Source organism: Ptychodera flava, chromosome 7 (assembly GCF_041260155.1).
Source record: "Ptychodera flava strain L36383 chromosome 7, AS_Pfla_20210202, whole genome shotgun sequence".
NCBI classification, from domain to species: Eukaryota; Metazoa; Hemichordata; class Enteropneusta; family Ptychoderidae; genus Ptychodera; species Ptychodera flava.
Genome location: NC_091934.1, coordinates 11,814,583 through 11,834,964, shown reverse-complemented (window position 1 = coordinate 11,834,964; position 20,382 = coordinate 11,814,583). Strand labels below are relative to the sequence as shown.

The 20,382-nt window shown below is 36.1% G+C and overlaps 2 protein-coding genes across 2 annotated transcripts; one reads left to right on the top strand and one right to left on the bottom strand.

Annotated features, from left to right (window-relative positions):
* Window positions 1-380: 380 nt before the first annotated feature.
* LOC139136794 (acidic leucine-rich nuclear phosphoprotein 32 family member A-like) lies at window positions 381-9,283 on the bottom strand. Its single transcript, XM_070704631.1, has 7 exons — window positions 9,016-9,283; window positions 8,380-8,482; window positions 7,682-7,903; window positions 4,759-4,901; window positions 4,121-4,166; window positions 3,171-3,322; window positions 381-2,428 (listed from the first exon to the last, which is right to left on the bottom strand). Exons 1-7 carry the CDS (start codon window positions 9,027-9,029, stop codon window positions 2,311-2,313), a joined length of 798 nt encoding a protein of 265 aa, XP_070560732.1. The 5' UTR covers window positions 9,030-9,283; the 3' UTR covers window positions 381-2,310.
* Window positions 9,284-9,555: 272 nt separating this feature from the next.
* Window positions 9,556-19,054, top strand: LOC139136793 (ATPase family AAA domain-containing protein 3-A-like). Its single transcript, XM_070704630.1, has 13 exons — window positions 9,556-9,862; window positions 11,004-11,080; window positions 11,997-12,158; window positions 12,752-12,987; window positions 13,935-14,004; window positions 14,849-15,061; window positions 15,406-15,531; window positions 16,309-16,433; window positions 16,789-16,840; window positions 17,172-17,242; window positions 17,555-17,722; window positions 18,066-18,174; window positions 18,502-19,054. Exons 1-13 carry the CDS (start codon window positions 9,655-9,657, stop codon window positions 18,649-18,651), a joined length of 1,767 nt encoding a protein of 588 aa, XP_070560731.1. The 5' UTR covers window positions 9,556-9,654; the 3' UTR covers window positions 18,652-19,054.
* The last annotated feature ends 1,328 nt before the right edge of the window (window positions 19,055-20,382 follow it).

Genomic DNA, 20,382 nt, shown 5'->3' with positions numbered 1-20,382 from the left:
CTGCCTTTCCAGATGTTACTCCCCCCTCCCAGATTAGAAGAACTGTCTATCCCTGTTTCGTCCCCTGATTAGAACAATTTTAAGAGATAGTTGCACGCATGGTTGAGTTTGACTTAATTTTCAAACAACATGATTGGAACTAATTTGGGATAATTGGATAGTGTAGTAGCGTTGGTTTAATCTGCAAATGTAAGCTCATCTGTTTTTTTTGTTTTTTGCAATACACTTTTTATGGGTTAATTTGTAATACTGCAACTTTCAGCTATACGGCACTTAACACTTTGAAAATTTGAAAAAAAATAAAGATCCAATTCTCCCAAATTAGTTCCAATGAGTTTGGAATATATCATTTACTACTTGATATTCAAGACCCGTTACCATTCCATTTTGTGAAAAGTTTATTTTAAGCATTTCCTCTTCTAAGAAAAAGTGGGTACAGCACAAATATGTTTACAATCTGTTTGTCAAGTTGCAAATATTTTTTACACAAAAATGGGTCAAGACTCAGTACAATTATCAGTGTACACATTTACAAGTTTACATAATGTTGGAGAACATTGAAGTATATCTACAAAACAGTATGACAGATGTGAAAATCTCAATTAAGATTTGTGAGATGTATACAAGGGGTATCTAGAATTGGTTTTATATACATTTTTACTTATTGCCTAAATCTCACAAGAAATATGAAAACAAGTAATTAAATTATACAATCGTAGAAATGAACATAATTTTCCATAATTCAACTGAAGCTTACATTTATACAATATTTTACATGTTTATAAACATTTACTAAGTACGCACTGCAATAACAGATGTCTGAGAGGAGTAGAATATAGTTTTCAGCTTTTATGACTGCTAACGCAGACTTGAGAATTCTATACGGAAGCTCGGGACCGGCCTGAAAGGTTCAACAATGATAATGTACTCTAAGTAACTGTATTCCTTCACTGTGACAATTCCAACTAATTTCTAGCTGTACTTCAGGTCGATCCATGGTTGCTGGAGGGATTTTAAAAAGGCAGTAACTATCTGCCTATTGTTGCACAGTTAATAGCCATAGAGCCTGTGACATCACAATGTAAACATCTATTTTAAAACAGCATATGAGCCTGTAATTTCACTCAACTTGCACGATATCATAAAAAACACTTATGTATCGTAACATGTCCATGCCTACTTACATTTTTTTGAGCAGCTTTTAACTTTTGTGAAAATCCACCAAACAGAATCAAATTGGTCAAGCTTATGGGGTTTTTAAGTACTCTATTGGAATGATATTGTAACCTGAACAGTAGTTGTGTTCACATGTAAGATGGCGCATTCAGAATATACCAGGTAATATGAATGGTACATGAGACAAATCCTTCCATATTTCCTTAGGGTCAAGGTTTTTTGTATTCTTTGACTCTACATTACATCTAAAATCTGTTTAACATTATATCGTTTTTGTTTTCATGATAAAAATCACTGAAAAGCTAAATAAAAATACTCAAAAATTATTGCTAGAGAACTATACAAATTTTATAAGTATTATATAAATCAGTGCCAGGTAGAGCTCTAAATTTGTTGTTCTGTGGGTATAAACTTCATCAGCTCAGAATTCAGGATGACTGTTTTACAAAAATTATAAAATGATGGAAATGAAATTTAAAAAAAAAGGATGCACAATAGAGCATGACATGCACTATTCTTCAGATATCAGATACTGCATGCAAACCCATCACTGTAAATATGGCATCAAAAGTTAAGAATCACAGAGTGTAAATGTCTAAAAAGATCACAAATACAACAAGAATGATTTCCAAAGTTCATATTCAGATCTGTTTGATAGATTCCAGAATTGACAGATCACAATTGATGACATTTAAAAGTACTTAACTGATAGAGTTTCACAATATAAGTCGAAAGTCTCAACTATAGCCTCTTGATGATGTAATATATCATATTATATCATGCCAGCATATTGATGGCGCAAATGCAACAATCTGATTGGTGACAACTGTGCTGTATTGCAAATGCAGCACTGTTACTTTCACATTTCAACCAACCAATCAGGACACTGTATTTGTGCCATCAATACGCTGGTATGATATAATTAACACTCACTGACATCACATATTTTCATAATGGTAACAGTCTTGATGTATTTCTGTATATGGTCAATATAACATTGGCCAGGTTGAAAAAAGAAGTCAATTCATCTCATATTTTTTAATTCTTGATTAAAATAATCTTTTAACATATAACATTTTTAAATGGTACTTTAATTTTCCTCATTATTGTAACTGACATCTGATTGGTGTCCGTTTATGAAATGATACATTTGCTTTGATCATTCTCATCATCATATTCTTCTTCATAGTCATCTGATTGCAGTTTTGGAATTCCATCTAGCTCCTTAAGATTTGGCAAAGTCTGGAAAATTCTGAATAAACAAACAACAAGGAAATAAATAAATATGTAAATAAATAAATAAATCATTTAATCACTCAATCAATCAATTAATCACTCAATCAATCAATTAATCAATCAATCAACCAAATGTAATTTGTTTTTGACACTTGCCAAAAGTGTTGAAATATCAAGTTTCATCAACAGATCTCATTGACTGTAGTTTTGCTTGCAAAAACAGGTGATTTATTATTGACAGCATTTAAGGTAGAACACACCTCGGGGACAGACATTCAGACTCTCAAACTTTACAATTCTCTTCTGATATACCCAAATGTGGGGTTCATTTTAAAGTCTTCGTGAAAGAAACTTCACCGGCTTAGTTTTTCAAAATTCCAAAAATTTTTATTTTTCTCCAAAGAGTTAACACAGGGACGGGGCCATTTTGAATTTCTAATATCGGTAAATCTTGGTAATTTGTTTCTCTAGTACCAAAATTTGCACGGTGACCCCCTATTTTTATTCTTGATTTTGAAAGAGAATGATTGAAAGATCCCTTGAGGAAAGTTAGAGCAAAAGTTTAAGTCTTTCACTTTCGAGGTGCATATTACCTAAGTCAAAATTGGATCCAAAGGCAGCAACTTTAAACAACAAATCACCCAAACTTTAAGTTAATTAGTGATTTCTTCTACATATAAGGTAGACTTTCCAACCCCGTAAAGTATGCTTTCCAACCTCATTTGACACGTGACTACTAGATTTTCTGAAATCCTTACCTGTATCTGTAGTTGTCGGTTACAACCACAGGATTTCTTCTCAGATCTAGTGACTCCAGGTGTGTCTTCCTCAAAACATTCAAACCATCCAGAGTTTCAATGTGATTGCATGCCAGATTTAGCTCCTTCAATTGTGGACACTTCGGAAGTTTCTAAGGTGAAAAGAATTCATGAAAAATTAATTTGGCACATGTACCCCGATATTCCAACAAAGACTGAAACACAACACTTAGTGAACACTGTATTATATATAGGTGTTCTGGTCAACTGCTGATTAGTATCGGCAAAAATGTCAACTTTCTCAAAACAAAGAAGACAAGAAATAGCTAATATAAGGTTCTTCTACATATTGCAGACAGTAAGCCATCATATTTTTTAACAAAATTACAAAATTAGCAAGAAAATTGAAAGATTATTACATGCATTGAGTGTTATGGACAATAGGCCGTCAAAGTGTTGAAACAATAAATATTACAATGATACCGATCCATGTAACCTCATTATTTGAAATATAATGATATTTTATACATCATGCCAGGTTTAAATTTTTTAAATAGTACATAAATATTCACGAGCTGAAAAACGAATTAAATGACTGATATAAACAAAGGGAAAGTAAATCTGCATGAATCAAATCTTAGCATCTCAGACAATCACTTACATTTATGAAAGACTCATGGGAAATTGATGACAATGCAGTCAGGATTCTTTCATTTAATTTTTACTTTTTGCTTTGCTGTACAGAATCAGTTTTTCCAATCTACCTGATAAATTTCTTAATTTGGTGATTTCCTTAGAATGAAGTATTTTGAGTTCATTTACTCGAGCTAAACAGCACAATTCTTCCTACATGGCTTTATCAACAGTAAATGTATGCATTATGGTGTTGGGTGGGGGCTGGGAAATACGTTTGGTATTGAATGAACAGGGTTTTTGATTTATTATCTTACCCGGAAACTGTTGATGTAATTCATGCACAATGTAAGATGTGTACATCTGTTGAAAGGATAGAAACAGACATTTGTCGATATTAATGTTGTGAACAGGTACTGTTCACACTGTGCAAAAGTGCGTGCAAAGTTTCACACAGTTACGATGTAGATGTATGAAAATACTAAACAGAAAATGCCGCACATGATACAATTAGCAAAAATGTCCACTGTTGTGAATTCTCATGTTCAAATTTGCAGAATTATTGAAGCTAATGTACATGTATGTGTGTTTGCACCCAGTTCAAATAATTGGAAAGTGAACTCTTTTGAAGGGCAAAGGATCTTTGTTCCAATTTTGTCATTGTTATGAGAATTTAATATGTTACTTCTGAGTACAATACATAACCTAGTACAGCACTGCTCTCATTGTGATCTCATAAATCATAAATTCATTCATATAGCTGGTTGTCTTTTTTTTTCACAACGTATTTACACCATATAAGATACAGTTTAACATGGAAGAGAAACATTCCTATACCACAACAAAGCTTGTACGTGTGCAAATAGTCTTCATTAAGTTACCATATCAAATTTGGATGACATTTGGTCATTTTTAGTATACACGAGCAGAGATAAGTTTTCTTTTGGTTTCATACCTTGGGAATGTGACAGCCTGTATATCAGTGAGTGAATTGTCAGCCATATCCAATCTTTCCACACGGATCAGCCTCTTCAGAATGCGGATCAAATTTTCCTTTTGATATCTGTGACCTAAATCTTGATAAGACAGGTTCATATCCTGGAACAAATTACATCAAGACTGAGTATAGTTCTGTGCTGCAGTGTTGAACACCTCAAGAACAAACTATCAAAGGAAGACCAATGGATGCAATAAGGGACTGGACACAAATTACAGGGGGGGGGGGGGGGCCGGTGTTTTTTGGGGGTGGGTCGCCATTTTTCGCGCAAGCATTTTTGAAGGGTCATAAAATTTTGTGCAAGCCTATGGGGGAGGGTCACCTTTTTTCATGCATCAAAGCCGAAATTGCATGTGCACGTTATGGAATACTGAAAAAAGAAAAAATACCTCCTGGCACTTTCATTTTCTGCCATTACCATTTTCGGCGCGCCCTTCGGGCGCAAATTTCAGGTATAATAAACAATGTATTGATGATCCAAGCAGCCACATTGATTTAAGTTGTCATGATTTCTACTTATTCAACACTATTGTGCAGAACTGTCCCCTATAATAACTCTTTCAATAACAATTTGGGAGATTACTTATTTGACATCATTCTCCCATTGACAATACATGGGTAAGGTCGGTGTCAAACGTTCATGTCGCTGTATGTACATTTTTAATTTTTGAGGACATTGACAGAATACAAACTGTTCAGAATAGTGCATAGTGTCATCAATAACAACTGGAAGCTTCAGGTCGAACAACTTTTGAATAACAATTTAGGATCAGATAACCTATGAGTTATTTGTAGTTTCCTCATATCCTACAATGTATAGTGAATCAACATTTTGGTGAAATTCCAAAATCAAATTTCTTGCACAACCATTGACTTGAAACCACTCTAGTCTAATCATGAATATTAATACTAATAATTAGGTGTACATAAATGCACAGGTTTACCAAGTTTTGTATTGGAAAAAAATTATTCATAGTTTCATCATAGACTGCCATGTATAGTGAATGGACATTTCAGTGAAATTCCAAAATCAAATTTCTTGCACACCCATTGACTTGAAACTACTCTAGTCTAATCATGAACATTAATACCAATAATCAGTGTACATAAATGCACAGATTTTCCTATTTTTTTATTGGAAAAAAATTATTCATAGTTTCATCATAGACTGCCATGTATAGTGAATCGACATTTAAGTGATATGCCAAAATCAATTTCTTGCACAACCATTGACTTGAAACCACTCTAGTCTATCATGAACATTAGTACCAATAATTCAGTGTACATAAATGCACAGATTTACCTATTTTTGTATTGGAAAAAAATTATTCATAGGGTTCACCATAGACTGCCATGTATAGTGAATCAACATTTCGGTGAAATTCCAAAATCAAATTTCTTGCACACACATGGACTTGTAACCACTCTAGTCTAATCAAGAACATAAATATCAATAATCAAGCATACATAAATACACAGATTTGCCAAGTTTTGCATTTAAAAAAAAATATTCATAGTTTCTTCATAGACTACAATGTATAATGGATCCACATTTCATGCGAAATTCCAAAAACAAAGTTACTGTACACAGATGCACGTGTTACCACCCTCTTCTAATCAAGCACAATTATGTCAATTATTCAGGGTCATATATACACAAATAGTGCATATTTTTAATTCTGAAAATTTTTTTTTACAGTTTTGTCATAGACTCCCATGTATAGTGGATCAACATTTTATGCGAAATTCCAAAAACAAAGTTATTGTACACAGATGCACATTTTACCACCCTCTTCTAATCAAGCACAATTATGTCAATTATTGAGGGTCCATATATGCACAAATAGTGCAAATTTTTAATTCTGAAAATTTTTTGACAGTGTTGTCATAGACTCCCATGTATAGTTTTGTCATAGACTCCCATGTATAGTGGATCAACATTTTGACAGAAATTCCAAAATCAAATATCTTGTTCACATGTGCACTTGTAAACAACCCATGCTAATCAAGTATATCTATATCAGTTATTAAACATCTGTATATGAACAGATATAGCTAGTTTTTATACTGGAAAGTACACGTTCGTAGTTTTCTTATAGTCGACTACATGTATAGTGAATCAACATTATCGATAAAATCTAAAAATTACATTTTTTGTACAGGCATGCACTTTTTACCTGCCACTTCAAGCAAAGTACATTTACATGAATTATCACACATATGATTTGATATTTCTTGGACAACGCGTTATATCGGCCACATTTTGCCTTCCTTTCGGGAGGGCGACTTAAAAAGTATAGCAAGTCAGAAGGGGGTCTTTAACACATTGCGGTTTTTTTTGGGGGTATTGAGTAACAGGGGAGGGTCACTTATTTTCATGCACGGATAAGGGGGAGGGTCACTAATTTTTGTGCATGAACTTTTGAAGGGTCACTATTTTTTACGCAGCGGTTTTTCGAAAAACACCGGCCCACCCCCCCCTGTAATTTATGTCCAGTCCCCTAAAAAGACCATATATTTTTATGACATGTGTACCATTCTAATAGGCTGGATAACAAAGTTGAACAGTTTTTTTGACAGAAAAGCATGCAGAGGAAATTTTGCATACTAGATGTCCTACAGGCTCTATAGTCTGCATGTCAAATATATTGAAAGAACCAAGATTCATATTCATATCATTAGCTGCCATTCTCTTTTGTCAGTGAATTTGAAACACACACTTCATGTACCCACACTGTATTTGAAATGTAGATGTGTACATGAGAGAGAGAGAGAGAGAGTGAGTCTCAAGGATATGGAAGTGCAGAGTGAGGGAGAGTGTGCATGTTATAATGTATGTAAAGGATAAGGTAGTGCAGAGTGAGCAGGTACATAGACTAACCGTGCAGTTTTCCCAGTTTTCTGTCTTCTTCATGTAATCAACTCTTTCCCTGCCCTTTTTGGAATGGTGAATCTTCCGTCCTTCATCATCAGTCACTCTGTAGAAAACGCTTTCTTTCTTTTCAGGAAACTTGCGCACTCTTGGACAGTTCAACTGAGTTCCTTTGATATCATTGTCCTTGAGGTCATGCCATACGGAGTATTTGAACTTTTCTGATGGTAGCTGTGGGAAGAACAACAACGGCAGAACGTTACTGATTTATTTTTTCTGAGTCTATTATTGGGCCTTTGGGCCTGTTGACTGTCAAATAAATAAATAAATATATCAATAAATAGTTTTCGGAGATAATGAAATATTTCTATGGTATTAGATATGACATCCAAAAAATAAAAAGTCTTATACTTCTTCTGATACTTCAAATGAAAGATACTGTGATTTTTTTCTCTTTTACAAGGTAAATAGAAAAAGTTTGATTTTCTGTCTCTGATTAGAATGAAGCTTCATGAAGTACAGCAGTATATATTTTGCTTTTGCCCTGTAGCAATTTGTTTCATTTCATGTGGTGAGGACCAAAAATATGTTAAAGTACCTTTCCTTGCTTTGCTGTACCGTAGACATATGTCAGGAAACAAAACAGAAGTAGCACTGCATTGAAATAGACTTTTCACACACAAAGCTTATACAAGATAAATACTTACATGTGGTGCATCATGCCTTGTTTGCGGAAGTCTTTGTTGTTTGGGCATTATGGATGGCATGTAGACACTGGACCCATTGTCAGTAATGGAAAGTTTTGCACTGCTGTGAATTGAGGAATATTAAAATATGCACATTAGGATGTAATTCAGATGTGAAGATACTATGGCTTTTGTTTCTTTGAGAAAAAATTCGTTGTGACAGTTTTTCAAAGAAGCCATACAGTAACACTTTGGTAACCAGCACAGAACAACCAAAGGTGGAAACGGCACTATCTCAGCATCTGACTTTCATAAGATTGATTTGAAGCAAGCAATACACTGACACAAAGAACGTTCGTACGATGAAGGCCTGTCGAGTGTTGTGCCGGTGCAGTTTTGTGTCTGAAGCCTGTACATTTTTGTATGGCTTCAATTGGCAAGACTTCCTGAACAGTGAAGGAAGTCTTGCCCCATTCGGGCCCTTGAAGCCATACAAAAATTTACAGGCTCCTATGACAACTGTAATGTGAAAGGGCTTCCCAGAGTCTTCGTTGTTATTTTCTCTGCCTCTTTCGCATACATACGTAGGTTACCAACGGATTTTGTATTAACTGACATAGGGATTTCAATTTTACACAAATGTACCAAGATTCTCACCTATCGGTAGCCATCTTGGAAGCCTGGTCAGGAACACCTAAACAATTCCTAGCTGGAGCTCCTCTTGTGCTCAACAGGTGTCTGTTCACACCTGAATGGACGGATGGATTTTGTACGATGAAGAAAGTATGAATATCACATCCGTGCGTTAAATGTCACGCTGAAGATTATCAAATATGACGTTTGGGACTTCTTACGCACTTTTTATACGATCAAATATCGTATCCAGGCTAATACCTGTGGACGTATGCGACCAATGTTTTGCATTGACGTCAGAGGAGAGGAGCGCCCGCTCAAGCTTCACCCTCGATTAATTAGATACTGCACTTAGTGGCGAACAAATGTGTTGTGTAGTTTTTTGTATAGTTGAGTATTTATAAGAGTTATCGGGAAAACTGAAAAATATCGCATTTTTTAAATTAATCCTCTACATGCTACACAGGACATGCTACAACAATAACTGAGCGAGAACTATCGAGACTCTCGTGAAATCTCACAATTAAATATCCCACGACTATTACGCATGTTCAGTGACCTCCAACTCTTTGACCTGACCGACCGGCTTGGGTAACTCACGTGTGCCTTTCATCAGCGTGAAAAATCCGAATTTCTGGTCGTATTTCACAGAATTTGTACACGATGTCGTGGTTATTTGGAGTGAATAAGGACACATCGTTCGCCAACATCGCCCAGTTACCGACGATGCCTCCGGCAGACGGCGGGGGAGGTGCTGGCGGAGGGGACAAGGGGAAGGGTAGCGGAGGCGACGAAAAGAAAGTGTGGCAAGGATTCGACCCAACCGGCCTCGAACGTGCCGCGGCCGCCGCAAGAGAACTTGATAAATCAGGCAAGTTAGCAAAATAAAAGAGTGCCGATGTTTCCTTCGGACACGGCGCCTGTTTTGTAGTTTGGCTGTCGATGTTGAATGAACTTGATTGCGTTTGCAGAGGTGAAACCTTTGCGTTACTACATGAGCCCTATCTCATTATCGTCCTCTCTGTAGATCCATGGAGGTAGTACTCTACTACCTCCATGGTAGATCTAATCTATTGACAAGGTTAGCCATAATTGTCCAACGAGAGTACGATTGAAATATGTATTTCTGTTTGCTGGGCACACATTTTTAATTTTTTTATGAAACTCTTGTATTTTCAGTTATTCTGATACTTTTAGCGTGCAGCTACTTTTCAACATGCAGAGAACTTTGCGGCAGATAAAGGATTGCATCCAATCGAGTGATCACTTTAGTTTTCAGTGCGATGTTTGCCAACGTCACCTTTAATATCAGTGGTGATAGTAGCGAGACCGACTCATCCATATGCCTGACAGTTTTGTCATTGGAAGTGAGGTCAAGGAGTGCTCACTCGGACATTTCTGGTCATATCTGGTCATGGTACCAGACAATTATAAAAAAGAAGGACTTGGTTTTGGAGTATTTAGTAAGCATTTGGTTTGATATTTTCAGCATTCAAACAAGCCAAGAAAATCTTTCCCACACATACAGGGAAAGTGTAAATGCAACTGAGCTATACTCGGATAACAAATGTGATACAATTTGGAACATCTTCTGTTCATAGAAACATCTGAGTTCCATTTTTCTTGTGTTACTTTTCCACTATAACTTAAACTATTACTGATTCATGGCTGTAATTGGCTCTGCATGTCAGGGCATGTGAAACCGGCTATGCCTCACTCCTAGGAGGTGTAGCTGGTAATGCATGTAGCTGTGGGTCCATATCTGTGGTATTTTTGGACGGGATTTCTGCCTATTACGGGCTGGTTTTGACCTTTATGTTTTTGACCACGCCACCATAAAAAAACCCAAAAAACAAAAACAAAAAACAGCCCATAAAAGGCAGAAATCCTGTCCGGAAACACCACAGCTATGGACCCACAGCTAGTAACACATACTGTGATACAGCCCTGTCTCACAAAGCAATACTTTACTACATCAAGTTAACATATTATGTTGATGTCATTTTTTCCAGCAAATGCCAAAGAGGCCCTTGGTCTTGCATTAAAGCAAGAAGAAACCAAACATTTGGAGGAAAAGAAACAAATAAAAGTGAGTTCATGATGTAAAACTGTGCTTGGGGCCCTGTCACTCCTTGACGATTTAGCCAACATATGTCGATGTATCAAAATTTCTCTAAAACACTGGCTTGCTCAACTGATGATGTATTTTTCAATTTCAGGCGTATATATGGCATATTTATAACATACTCATAGGTTAAAAATACGTTTTGTGTATGCTAGACAATTATCTCCACCCATTTCGACTTATGAATATGAGTAACTCACAAGTTACATGTATCAACGAGCAAATAACCTACCTGTACAACTTATGGCCTGTGTGTTAGGGACATATGAGCAATACGCTGGCATACGTCGGAAAGATTTGTGTATGCATAAAACTTTTTGACAGCCTCACGGTACTACGACATATACCAGCGTGCTTCACTGTGCTCTTAACTTATACAAAACTTACCATAACGTATTCGTCCACGCCTAGCATATTCGCCAAATTTTTCATACGTTGGCATACGCTGGCTAAATCAACAAAGTGTAACATGGCCTTTCCTGCAATTGGATAAAACTAATGATGTTGTAGAAACTTGCATGTTCTTACCTCTCAGAAGATACATGTAATGTCTTCTTCTTTGAACCACCATACCACACCCAAACTACATGAACTTCAAATAGTTGAAAGCATAAGCACTCTTGTTTATTTGGATTTTTCCATAGAAAAATCGTTTTTCCTTCATCATCTCACTAATCATATTTTTTAAAATGAAATTTTACCCTAAAGGAAAAGAACAGAGCAACATCAGAAAAGTTATGTTGCTTTCAACATACTGTTTATGTCTGATATGGTTGTTGTTTTGATCAAATCTATTAAGTTCTTCACTAATGGATCAAACTATCATCCGGTGTTGTTGGATTTATCCAAATTTGTAAAGTTAGCAACTTTTTCTCTTCAGGAATTTGAAGCTCACGTTGAGCAGATGAAAGTTGACCAAATCAGAGCCCAGGGAGAAGAGAAAAGGAAAACGCTTGGTCAAGAAACCAAGCAACACCAAGAGAGGGCACAATATCAAGACCAACTTGCAAGGAGGCGATATGAAGATCAGCTTAAACAACAGGTAATGTCAGAATACCAAGACCTGACACAGCCACAGTTTGATAATGTAGATACAGTTTCATGTCATGCTATTTACTTCCCTTACTGTTGTATTTGATCCTAAAATTGACATCTTAACTGTAAGTCGACATTTTAATACTGTGATTCATCTATCTTTGTTATGTTAATAATATACAATCATCATAACACTGAAAATATTTCTTTGTTAAAAATTGTCACTTGCACTATCATCAATTTCGGTGAATGCTTTTCCCAGCAGACAATTTTTTCAACTAAAATGATGAAGTATATTTGTATTCATCAAATTTTTTTGTATCAAACGTTTACATGAATGTATGTCTCGTTAAGTACAACATCCACTATCTTTTTCAACATATTAAGAATACATTTTGGAACATTTAAAATCTGTATTGAAAGCAGTGATTACACATTTAACTATTTAACAATTTCAATAATTCTTGAACATGGAAATCAACACAAAGGTATCGCAGTATGGAATAGATAAACATTTTATGTTACGTGAACATGTTTGTATATTTGATTAAATACATAACTTTCATGTACATGAACATGTTTGTGTGTTTGATTACGCAGCAAATGATGAATGAGGAAAACCTCAGGAAACAGGAGGAATCTGTCAATAAACAAGAGTCAATGAGAAGGAAGACGATAGAGTATGAGGCCGAGCTGAGACATACCAATGAAATGAAGAAATTAGAAGCCGAGCTGAGAGGCAAGGCTAAAATTGAAAGAGAAAACAGAGATCTACGCAATGAGCAAATCCGACTTCAAGCAAAAGAATACAGAGAGACAGTCTTACAGTCCATAAAGTAAGTCTACATTAGATTCAGTGGCAGTGAATGCTTTATCAGTATGAGTTCATGTCAATTGATACAATTACATGGGATGTTTCTTGAAGGATGGTGTGTATATTGCAAGAGAATGCCAAAATGCAAAAAATTGTAGTCTAGTAATGAAGAACATTGCTAGCTATGATTTCTTATTCAGGCATGTTTATGTACTTTAATACTCCTAACAAGAAAGATTGTGCATTTGGATTTTGTCATGATCCTCAATTGCCAGATTGAGTGTAGGACCATCCTTACAAGATATCCTCAGTAAACAGCATTTAAAATCACATAAAAGAGCTTGCATGAACTTGTACATGACAAGAGGGGTTCACTGGAGCAAAATCTGAAGTAATTCGAATTGTGTTCATGACAAACCGTCTGTCTTGCATAGAAGTCATTTACATGGCTGCTACAAGGCTGTTCAATTGATTGCATAATGGAGCTGTTGACAGATTTATTCCCCTTCTGCCCACCAGAAATTTAATGTGCTTTTCAAGAAAAGGGGCTCAAAGAATACATTTGACAGTTGCAAGCTTGCTGCACTACAGTATAACTACAGCAAGTTCAGATATAATGCTGTCAGAGTATTTGCTGCAGTTAGGCTGAATGGATTTCAAGTAACAGTACTGTGGTGTGCACTTAACTGTTGGAATTCTCTTTGGCATACATTTTAGAACTTATGTGAAATGACGTGAAACAGGTGAAGTTGTCCATTTTACCTCCTCAAAGATATTTCTGCCATGGCGATACTATGACATAAGTTCATGTTTATACCTCCATTTTATGAAGTGTATTTCATCAACCATTATTGTCAGAGCATATTGCTTAACTCAGGAGGAATATCTCATAGTAAGTAGCAAATTTGGTTCCTGTAGCCTAGGTCCTTGCAGTCAGTGATTAAATCTAAACAAACTTTGTATTTCCAGGACTGCAGGGACTGTACTGGGAGACGGTTTCAAAGCTTTCATTTCAGATTGGGATAAAGTATCAGCCACGGTATGTACTCAGTTTGCTCAATTTGGGTTTCTTCCAAATTTCAGCGATTTTTTTGCCTTCTTTCCTTACTGGCAACATCAATTTAAGTAGCAGAATAAGTTCCATAACAACAGCAAACATATAATGTCATTGAGAGTTTTTATTGGTAAACATTAAAATGTTAAGAAACTTGATGCTTGCTTTTGTCTCAGAATTTAAACCTTTGCACCCTGACCCCCTGGTACTCTATGACATCATCGGACGTTTCTGTCCGAGCCAGTTCAACAGAGAGTGGAGTCATAATCATAGCACACATTACTACATTGCAGTCAGACATATTATGTTTAAACCAACAAACCTGATAGAACAGTCTGTACACAACATCACAAAATACACCAAAATGTCATATTCACATCCATCCAATAGGCGGGATCAGTACTGTCAAATAGAAAGTTCTATTTATGCATATAACCAGTGACATATATGAAGATTAGAGCAAGGAGCATTTAAACAAATCAGCTACTGTCAATGAGGGTGCTTGATAGCATTTTGATTAAGTTTCCATTTCTGCTTTAAGAAAATTCATTATAGTACAATTTGATGGAAGAGTTACAAGCCCTAATATCTGAGCACCTCATTGTTATTGTGTCCATTTATCCATGGTATACTTTAAAAAGAGTTTTGAAATGCAAATACAGTAACATTTCTCTCTAACTGCATGTATCATGATTTTGGAAGGCATCAGTGTTTGCATTTTGGTAACAGAACTCCCAGTCAGGTGTAAAGTAAATGATTTGAATTTTATGTGAAAGGAAATTTGTTCTCTGCTTTCCCTCACTGAATTGTAATTTTTCTCTCCTTTCAGGCGGCAGGACTCACACTGTTAGCCCTGGGCATATACACAGCAAAGATGGGTACCGGCATTGGAGCAAGGTATATAGAAGCAAGGCTTGGTAAACCATCCCTGGTCAGAGAAACTTCCAGGCTAACACTCCTTGAAGGTATCAAACACCCCATCAAGACTACAAGGAGGTTATTTATGAAGCCAGAAGATGCCCTCAAGGGAATCGTACTCCAGGTTTGTACACTGAATTTTAGCATTGACTCAAACAAAATTGAATGTTTTTCCAAAGAAGGACTTATCTTTCATTTCAAGAAGATGTGTTTTTGATGACCTTTTTGCAGTGTTTATTACAAGTCTTCCATGTACTTATAAAGTGTGATCAAAGAAATTTTATATAAAATAAAATTATGCAATGGCAGAGTAAAAGTATTTTACTGGTCAACAGCAGTGTCATCCCAAAATCAAACATTGATATAGTAATATATTAATACATGAAAGCAGACACACCCATTTCAGTAAAATGAATGACACTTATGCCATACTCAATAACAGTACACATATTTGCTGTCTACTTACAGCCTTCTCTTGAAGAGCGTCTTCGTGAAATCGCCGTAGCAACTCGTAACACAAAGAGAAACAGAGGTCTTTATAGAAATTTGTTGTTTTATGGTCCACCTGGAACGGGAAAAACACTCTTTGCAAAGGTAAGTAGCTTATGCCTTCAGTTTTCCTTACTATTGAGGTTGCAATATCTTTTATAACATTTTAACATATTACCAGGATAATTTAGTGCTGAAATCCATCTAAATGCCACAGTCCATGTTTGACTCAAAAAATAGGGGCGAAATTCTGATTGTAGGAAAAAAGGGATGGTTTCAGGGGTTGTCCCTCATAATTGGATGTGATACAACTATTTCAGATTTTCACTTGTTTTTGAAAGTTGTTGTCATACGCGACTAATAAAATTCCAAGGAGTCCACAAGAAGCGAGACCAGCACCACACTCACTCCTTAAACAACATGTCTGATGATTATTTGATTTGTCTGTACTAATACTTTGGTGACTTGTCAAAATGAAAACTTCTTTGAAAATATCAGTAGAATTTCATCAATTTCTCAGCATCCACATGTGGTCACAACATCATTCATATACCTTTGTAAGAAAATAATATATTTACAAGATTATGATATTACAATATAATATCCACTTTAAGGTTCAGTGCACTCATTGAAAGGTATGGACATTTTTGGACATAATAGTGCTAAAACATCTGAGACCTGGTCATTATCAGCATTTGTAAATGCAGCTGTATGGTTGATGCATGTTGCTTTCAATTCTAACACCCAATCATTACTTCTCTTGAGAAATATACCAGCATGTATACACACCAAAAATATTAACAGCTCTTTGCATAAGTTTGTAGATTGCATATCATATGTCAAGATTGCTTCCTAACAAAATCATACTTTTCCCGTTGACAGAGTCTCTCAATGCATTCTGGGATGGACTATGCCATTATGACTGGAGGTGATGTGGCTCCAATGGGGAAAGATGGTGTCACTGCCATGCACAAGGTGTTTGACTGGGCATCATCGAGTCGAAGGGGGTGAGTTTATCATACGAAAATTGAGATGTATTTGGAATCTATAGGCATGAGTAGCTTACCACCAGTATATAGGGATAGATTGCAACTTTATTCACTTGTATGTGAAGCAGAATGATATCCTATATAAGATGTAGTCAATATCATATCCCGAAATCATGATTGTTTATGTATTTTGAAAAGGGCTGCTTTTCTTTATTAAGGTCATAATTTGCCATAGTTAGGTAGACGAGTAACACAGATGTGCAGCATGATTTCTTGTTCAATTTCCAACTCTATTTTCTATTAATAAATAATTCCTAATTGATCACATGATGACAGATAACTGATATGTTTACCGGTTCTCTCTTTATCTCAGGGTGTTACTGTTTGTAGATGAAGCTGATGCATTTCTCAGGAGGAGGAGTTCTGTAAGTCTGTCTCAAGTTTTACTCTTACACAATTTCTTCCATCAGTCCAGCGCCGTATTCTGTAAACCAAACCATTCACTCATTTTAAAATTCTTATGGAATTACAAGAAAGCATATCAGTTTTAATGTGAAGTTAATGAATATTTCATTGACAAGGTTGTCCTAAAGGCCTGCATCATATAAAATCTAGCAGTGACCCAAGAGTTTCCTCTTGTACTTGTGCTGTAATTGTTTAATTTCTTTCTCAGGAAGGGCAAAAATGTACCAACCAAGTAATTATGCTGAAGGAGCACATACGATTTTCAAATCTTTTATGTGTTGTTCATTTCAGGAAGTGATCAGTGAAGACATGAGAGCAACACTCAATGCATTTTTGTACAGAACTGGGGAACAATCTAAAAAGTAAGAGTCTTCCATGTATTTAACTTTTGAATTGATATGAATAATAGAATGAAACTCAACCAAACCGTTTGGGTGCACCATTGTAAACATCAGAACCTTGTACATGTATGTATTTAACTTTAAAATTGATATGAATAATAGAATGAAACACAACCTAACCATTTGGATGCACCATCGAAAACATCAGACTCACTTGAACCATTAGGGTAAGGGGTATCAGGGTTTGTTTTAAACATTCCCCATACTAATGGCAACTTTGGAGCATGTTCACACCTTGCATTTCTGACGTCAATTTCCTTTTTACTCTTTCAGATTTATGTTAGTTTTAGCTAGTAACCAACCAGAACAGTTTGACTGGGCAATTAACGATCGTTTGGATGAAATGGTGAACTTTGACCTTCCGGGGCTTGAAGAGAGAGAAAGAATGGTGTACTACTACTTTGACAAATACATCCTACAGCCAGCAACATCAGGGAAAAGGTATGCGGCTTGTGTGCTTGTGTTATCCTCAAGAGCTGTGTGTGTATGTATGTATAGGAAGATGCTAAGTACACTGCTGTCACACACAATATATTCAGATAATAATATCGTGACATGCATAGTGTGTATTGGGCCAAACTCATTTATCCTGTTTATCCCTTTTCCCCTGTAAACTGGTGGATACCGGTACTCAGCATTGATAACACAGAGTTGGCCAAAATTGTGGTTGAGAAAGGTTTAAATCACATACTGTTTATTGTGTTTTAAAAGTAAAGTGACCGGCATATTCCTGTGCATTTGATGACGATAGCAATGTTTTTTCTATGTATGATTTTGTTCTGAGTCGAGTTCAAGGTAGCACAGATGACTATGGTGAGAAATGCAAAGAGATAGCTGGCAAGACAGAGGGTCTGTCTGGAAGAGAAATTGCTAAGATTGGTGTAGCATGGCAGGTAAGGGTCAATTAGAGTGACCAATCCAATTAGGAACAGATACAAAGCTGTTTAAATTAAGAAGTGACATAGACGGCTAGACCAGTTGTAAAAAGTAATTGTTGCATCTTGTATCATCATTGCAGTCTCTGGATGACACCAAAAGTCAAATCAAAGTGTATATGCATAACTCTCTAATTTCCTGTAAAGTAGAAACAACTCCAATGGTTACGAGACGGGAAGTTGTTGTATGTTCGATGTTTAGTGCATGTATAAAAGATGACAAAATGCTGACTTATGAATTTACAATTATGCATTTATGGATGTGATGTTTGTTTATGTTTGTAGGCAAGTGGTTACGCCTCAGAAGATGGAATGTTAACAGCTGAAATGATTGATGCTAGGGTTGACGAAGCAGTAAAACAACACAAACAAAAACAGAGTGGAAGGACAGTGAAGATGCTAGGACAAGCAAACAGTTACAGACACATGCAATAAGCTTTGGTTTAGGAGAGAAAAGCTCAACATGAGAGCCGTGTTATAAACATGATGCCCATTGGTGTGGTTTCTGTAAATGTAGTTCAAAGAATGGCTATCTGCCAATCAGAAGTGAGATATTTAAAATGCAAGGGACTGAACAACAGTGTGGTCACCATGTTTAGTGCAGAAAAATCAACTTCTGCAGGGTCTATATCAGGTTTGTCTGTGATCTGTAATCTGTGTACTATGGTGGCATTATCAAGGTTGATTGAAATAATCCACACTCTACCTCATTCCCTGCAGAGGAAAGTTTTGTCTAAAACAAGCCTCCCATCCAAATCAGAAATGAATCTTTCATCAATTTTCAGTGATGTGTGTTATAATGTATTAAAGTTGAATAAAATGGAAATGTGGTACATAACTACAAGTGACTCTTTGTATACCTACTTCAGTAGGCAGTCATGAATTTATGCTGGTTAAAATCTTTCCTCTGCATGGAATGGTTTGGTAACAATTCTGACTGAGAGGGCGCTATTGAGGCCTATACAAGTTCTGACCATAGACAGTAGAGGGTCCCCCCTCTACTGTCTATACTCTGACTATACTGTGGCCTGCCATCACTGGATGATGAAACATGTTGCAGGTACTCTTGACTAGATTCCACAGTAACTTGTTGTTTAATACTATCCATCCCCGAATCACAAACTCTTCAAAACAGGTGTATGTAACGAGATACTTGTCATGCATGTGGAAGATTATGTAGATAGTATTTTTAATAGGCAATGTGTGCAGAGAACTCATAGATTGTTTCAAGGTGTTGTGTTCTATTTTGAAATTGGACTCTGTGTTTTGGCCAACTTGCCCCACAACTGTACTTGTACTTTCAATGTATGTCAAAAGATTTCAGAAATATTTCTTCCAATGGACTATACATGTTGGAAGGTCACATCACTAATATCAGTTCACATTGTCAAAATACAAAGACTATGCAGCATATACAGAGATTCTCTGCCCTGTATTTGCATCTGATCTCTGCCCTGCAGTGAATCTGTGATTTTCCCTCAATTGTACTGGCTAAGCAAGCCTAAGGAGGAATTTAGTTTTATCTAAGAAGAACCCTCCTATCCAAATCAGAAATGAAACTTTTATTAATTTTCAGTGATGTGTGTTGGCTAAGCAAGCATAACAAAACCAGGAACCCCCACTGTTATGGCCATGCCAGTTCACCAAGCCAGACTACACTAAGCTTAACTAGGGACAGGAGAGGGGCAACAATGGGCTGCAAGAGTGTCAAAGCAATACAAAACTAACCTTGCTCATCATTCCATCCAGACTTTTTCATTCTATGATACTTCCTTTATCAACATTGCTGTCATGAGAAGATGCTACAGCAAATAATTTTGTCAATGTGACATTACTAAGCATGACTGATGGTAGACATGTTAACTTTTTCTACCATCAGTCTTTTCAGTGATGAATGGGTAAATGGTTTGGGAACTAAAAGATCATGGTGAGTAATGATGTAATTAACATATGTAATGGATGAAATTGAGTATTTCTGTTATTGTTTTGGATTACCAAGGGTAACTCTAGTAAAATCTGGAGATTACATACTGATTAACTGTATTATACATCATCCATCAGTAGAGTAATTGGGACTTTCTCCTGTGTGTGCAGGCATTGTTTTGTATTAAAATCAGAGAGCATATATAGCTTTAATGCTTTAAAGTCATGGTACATTTGAAAAAT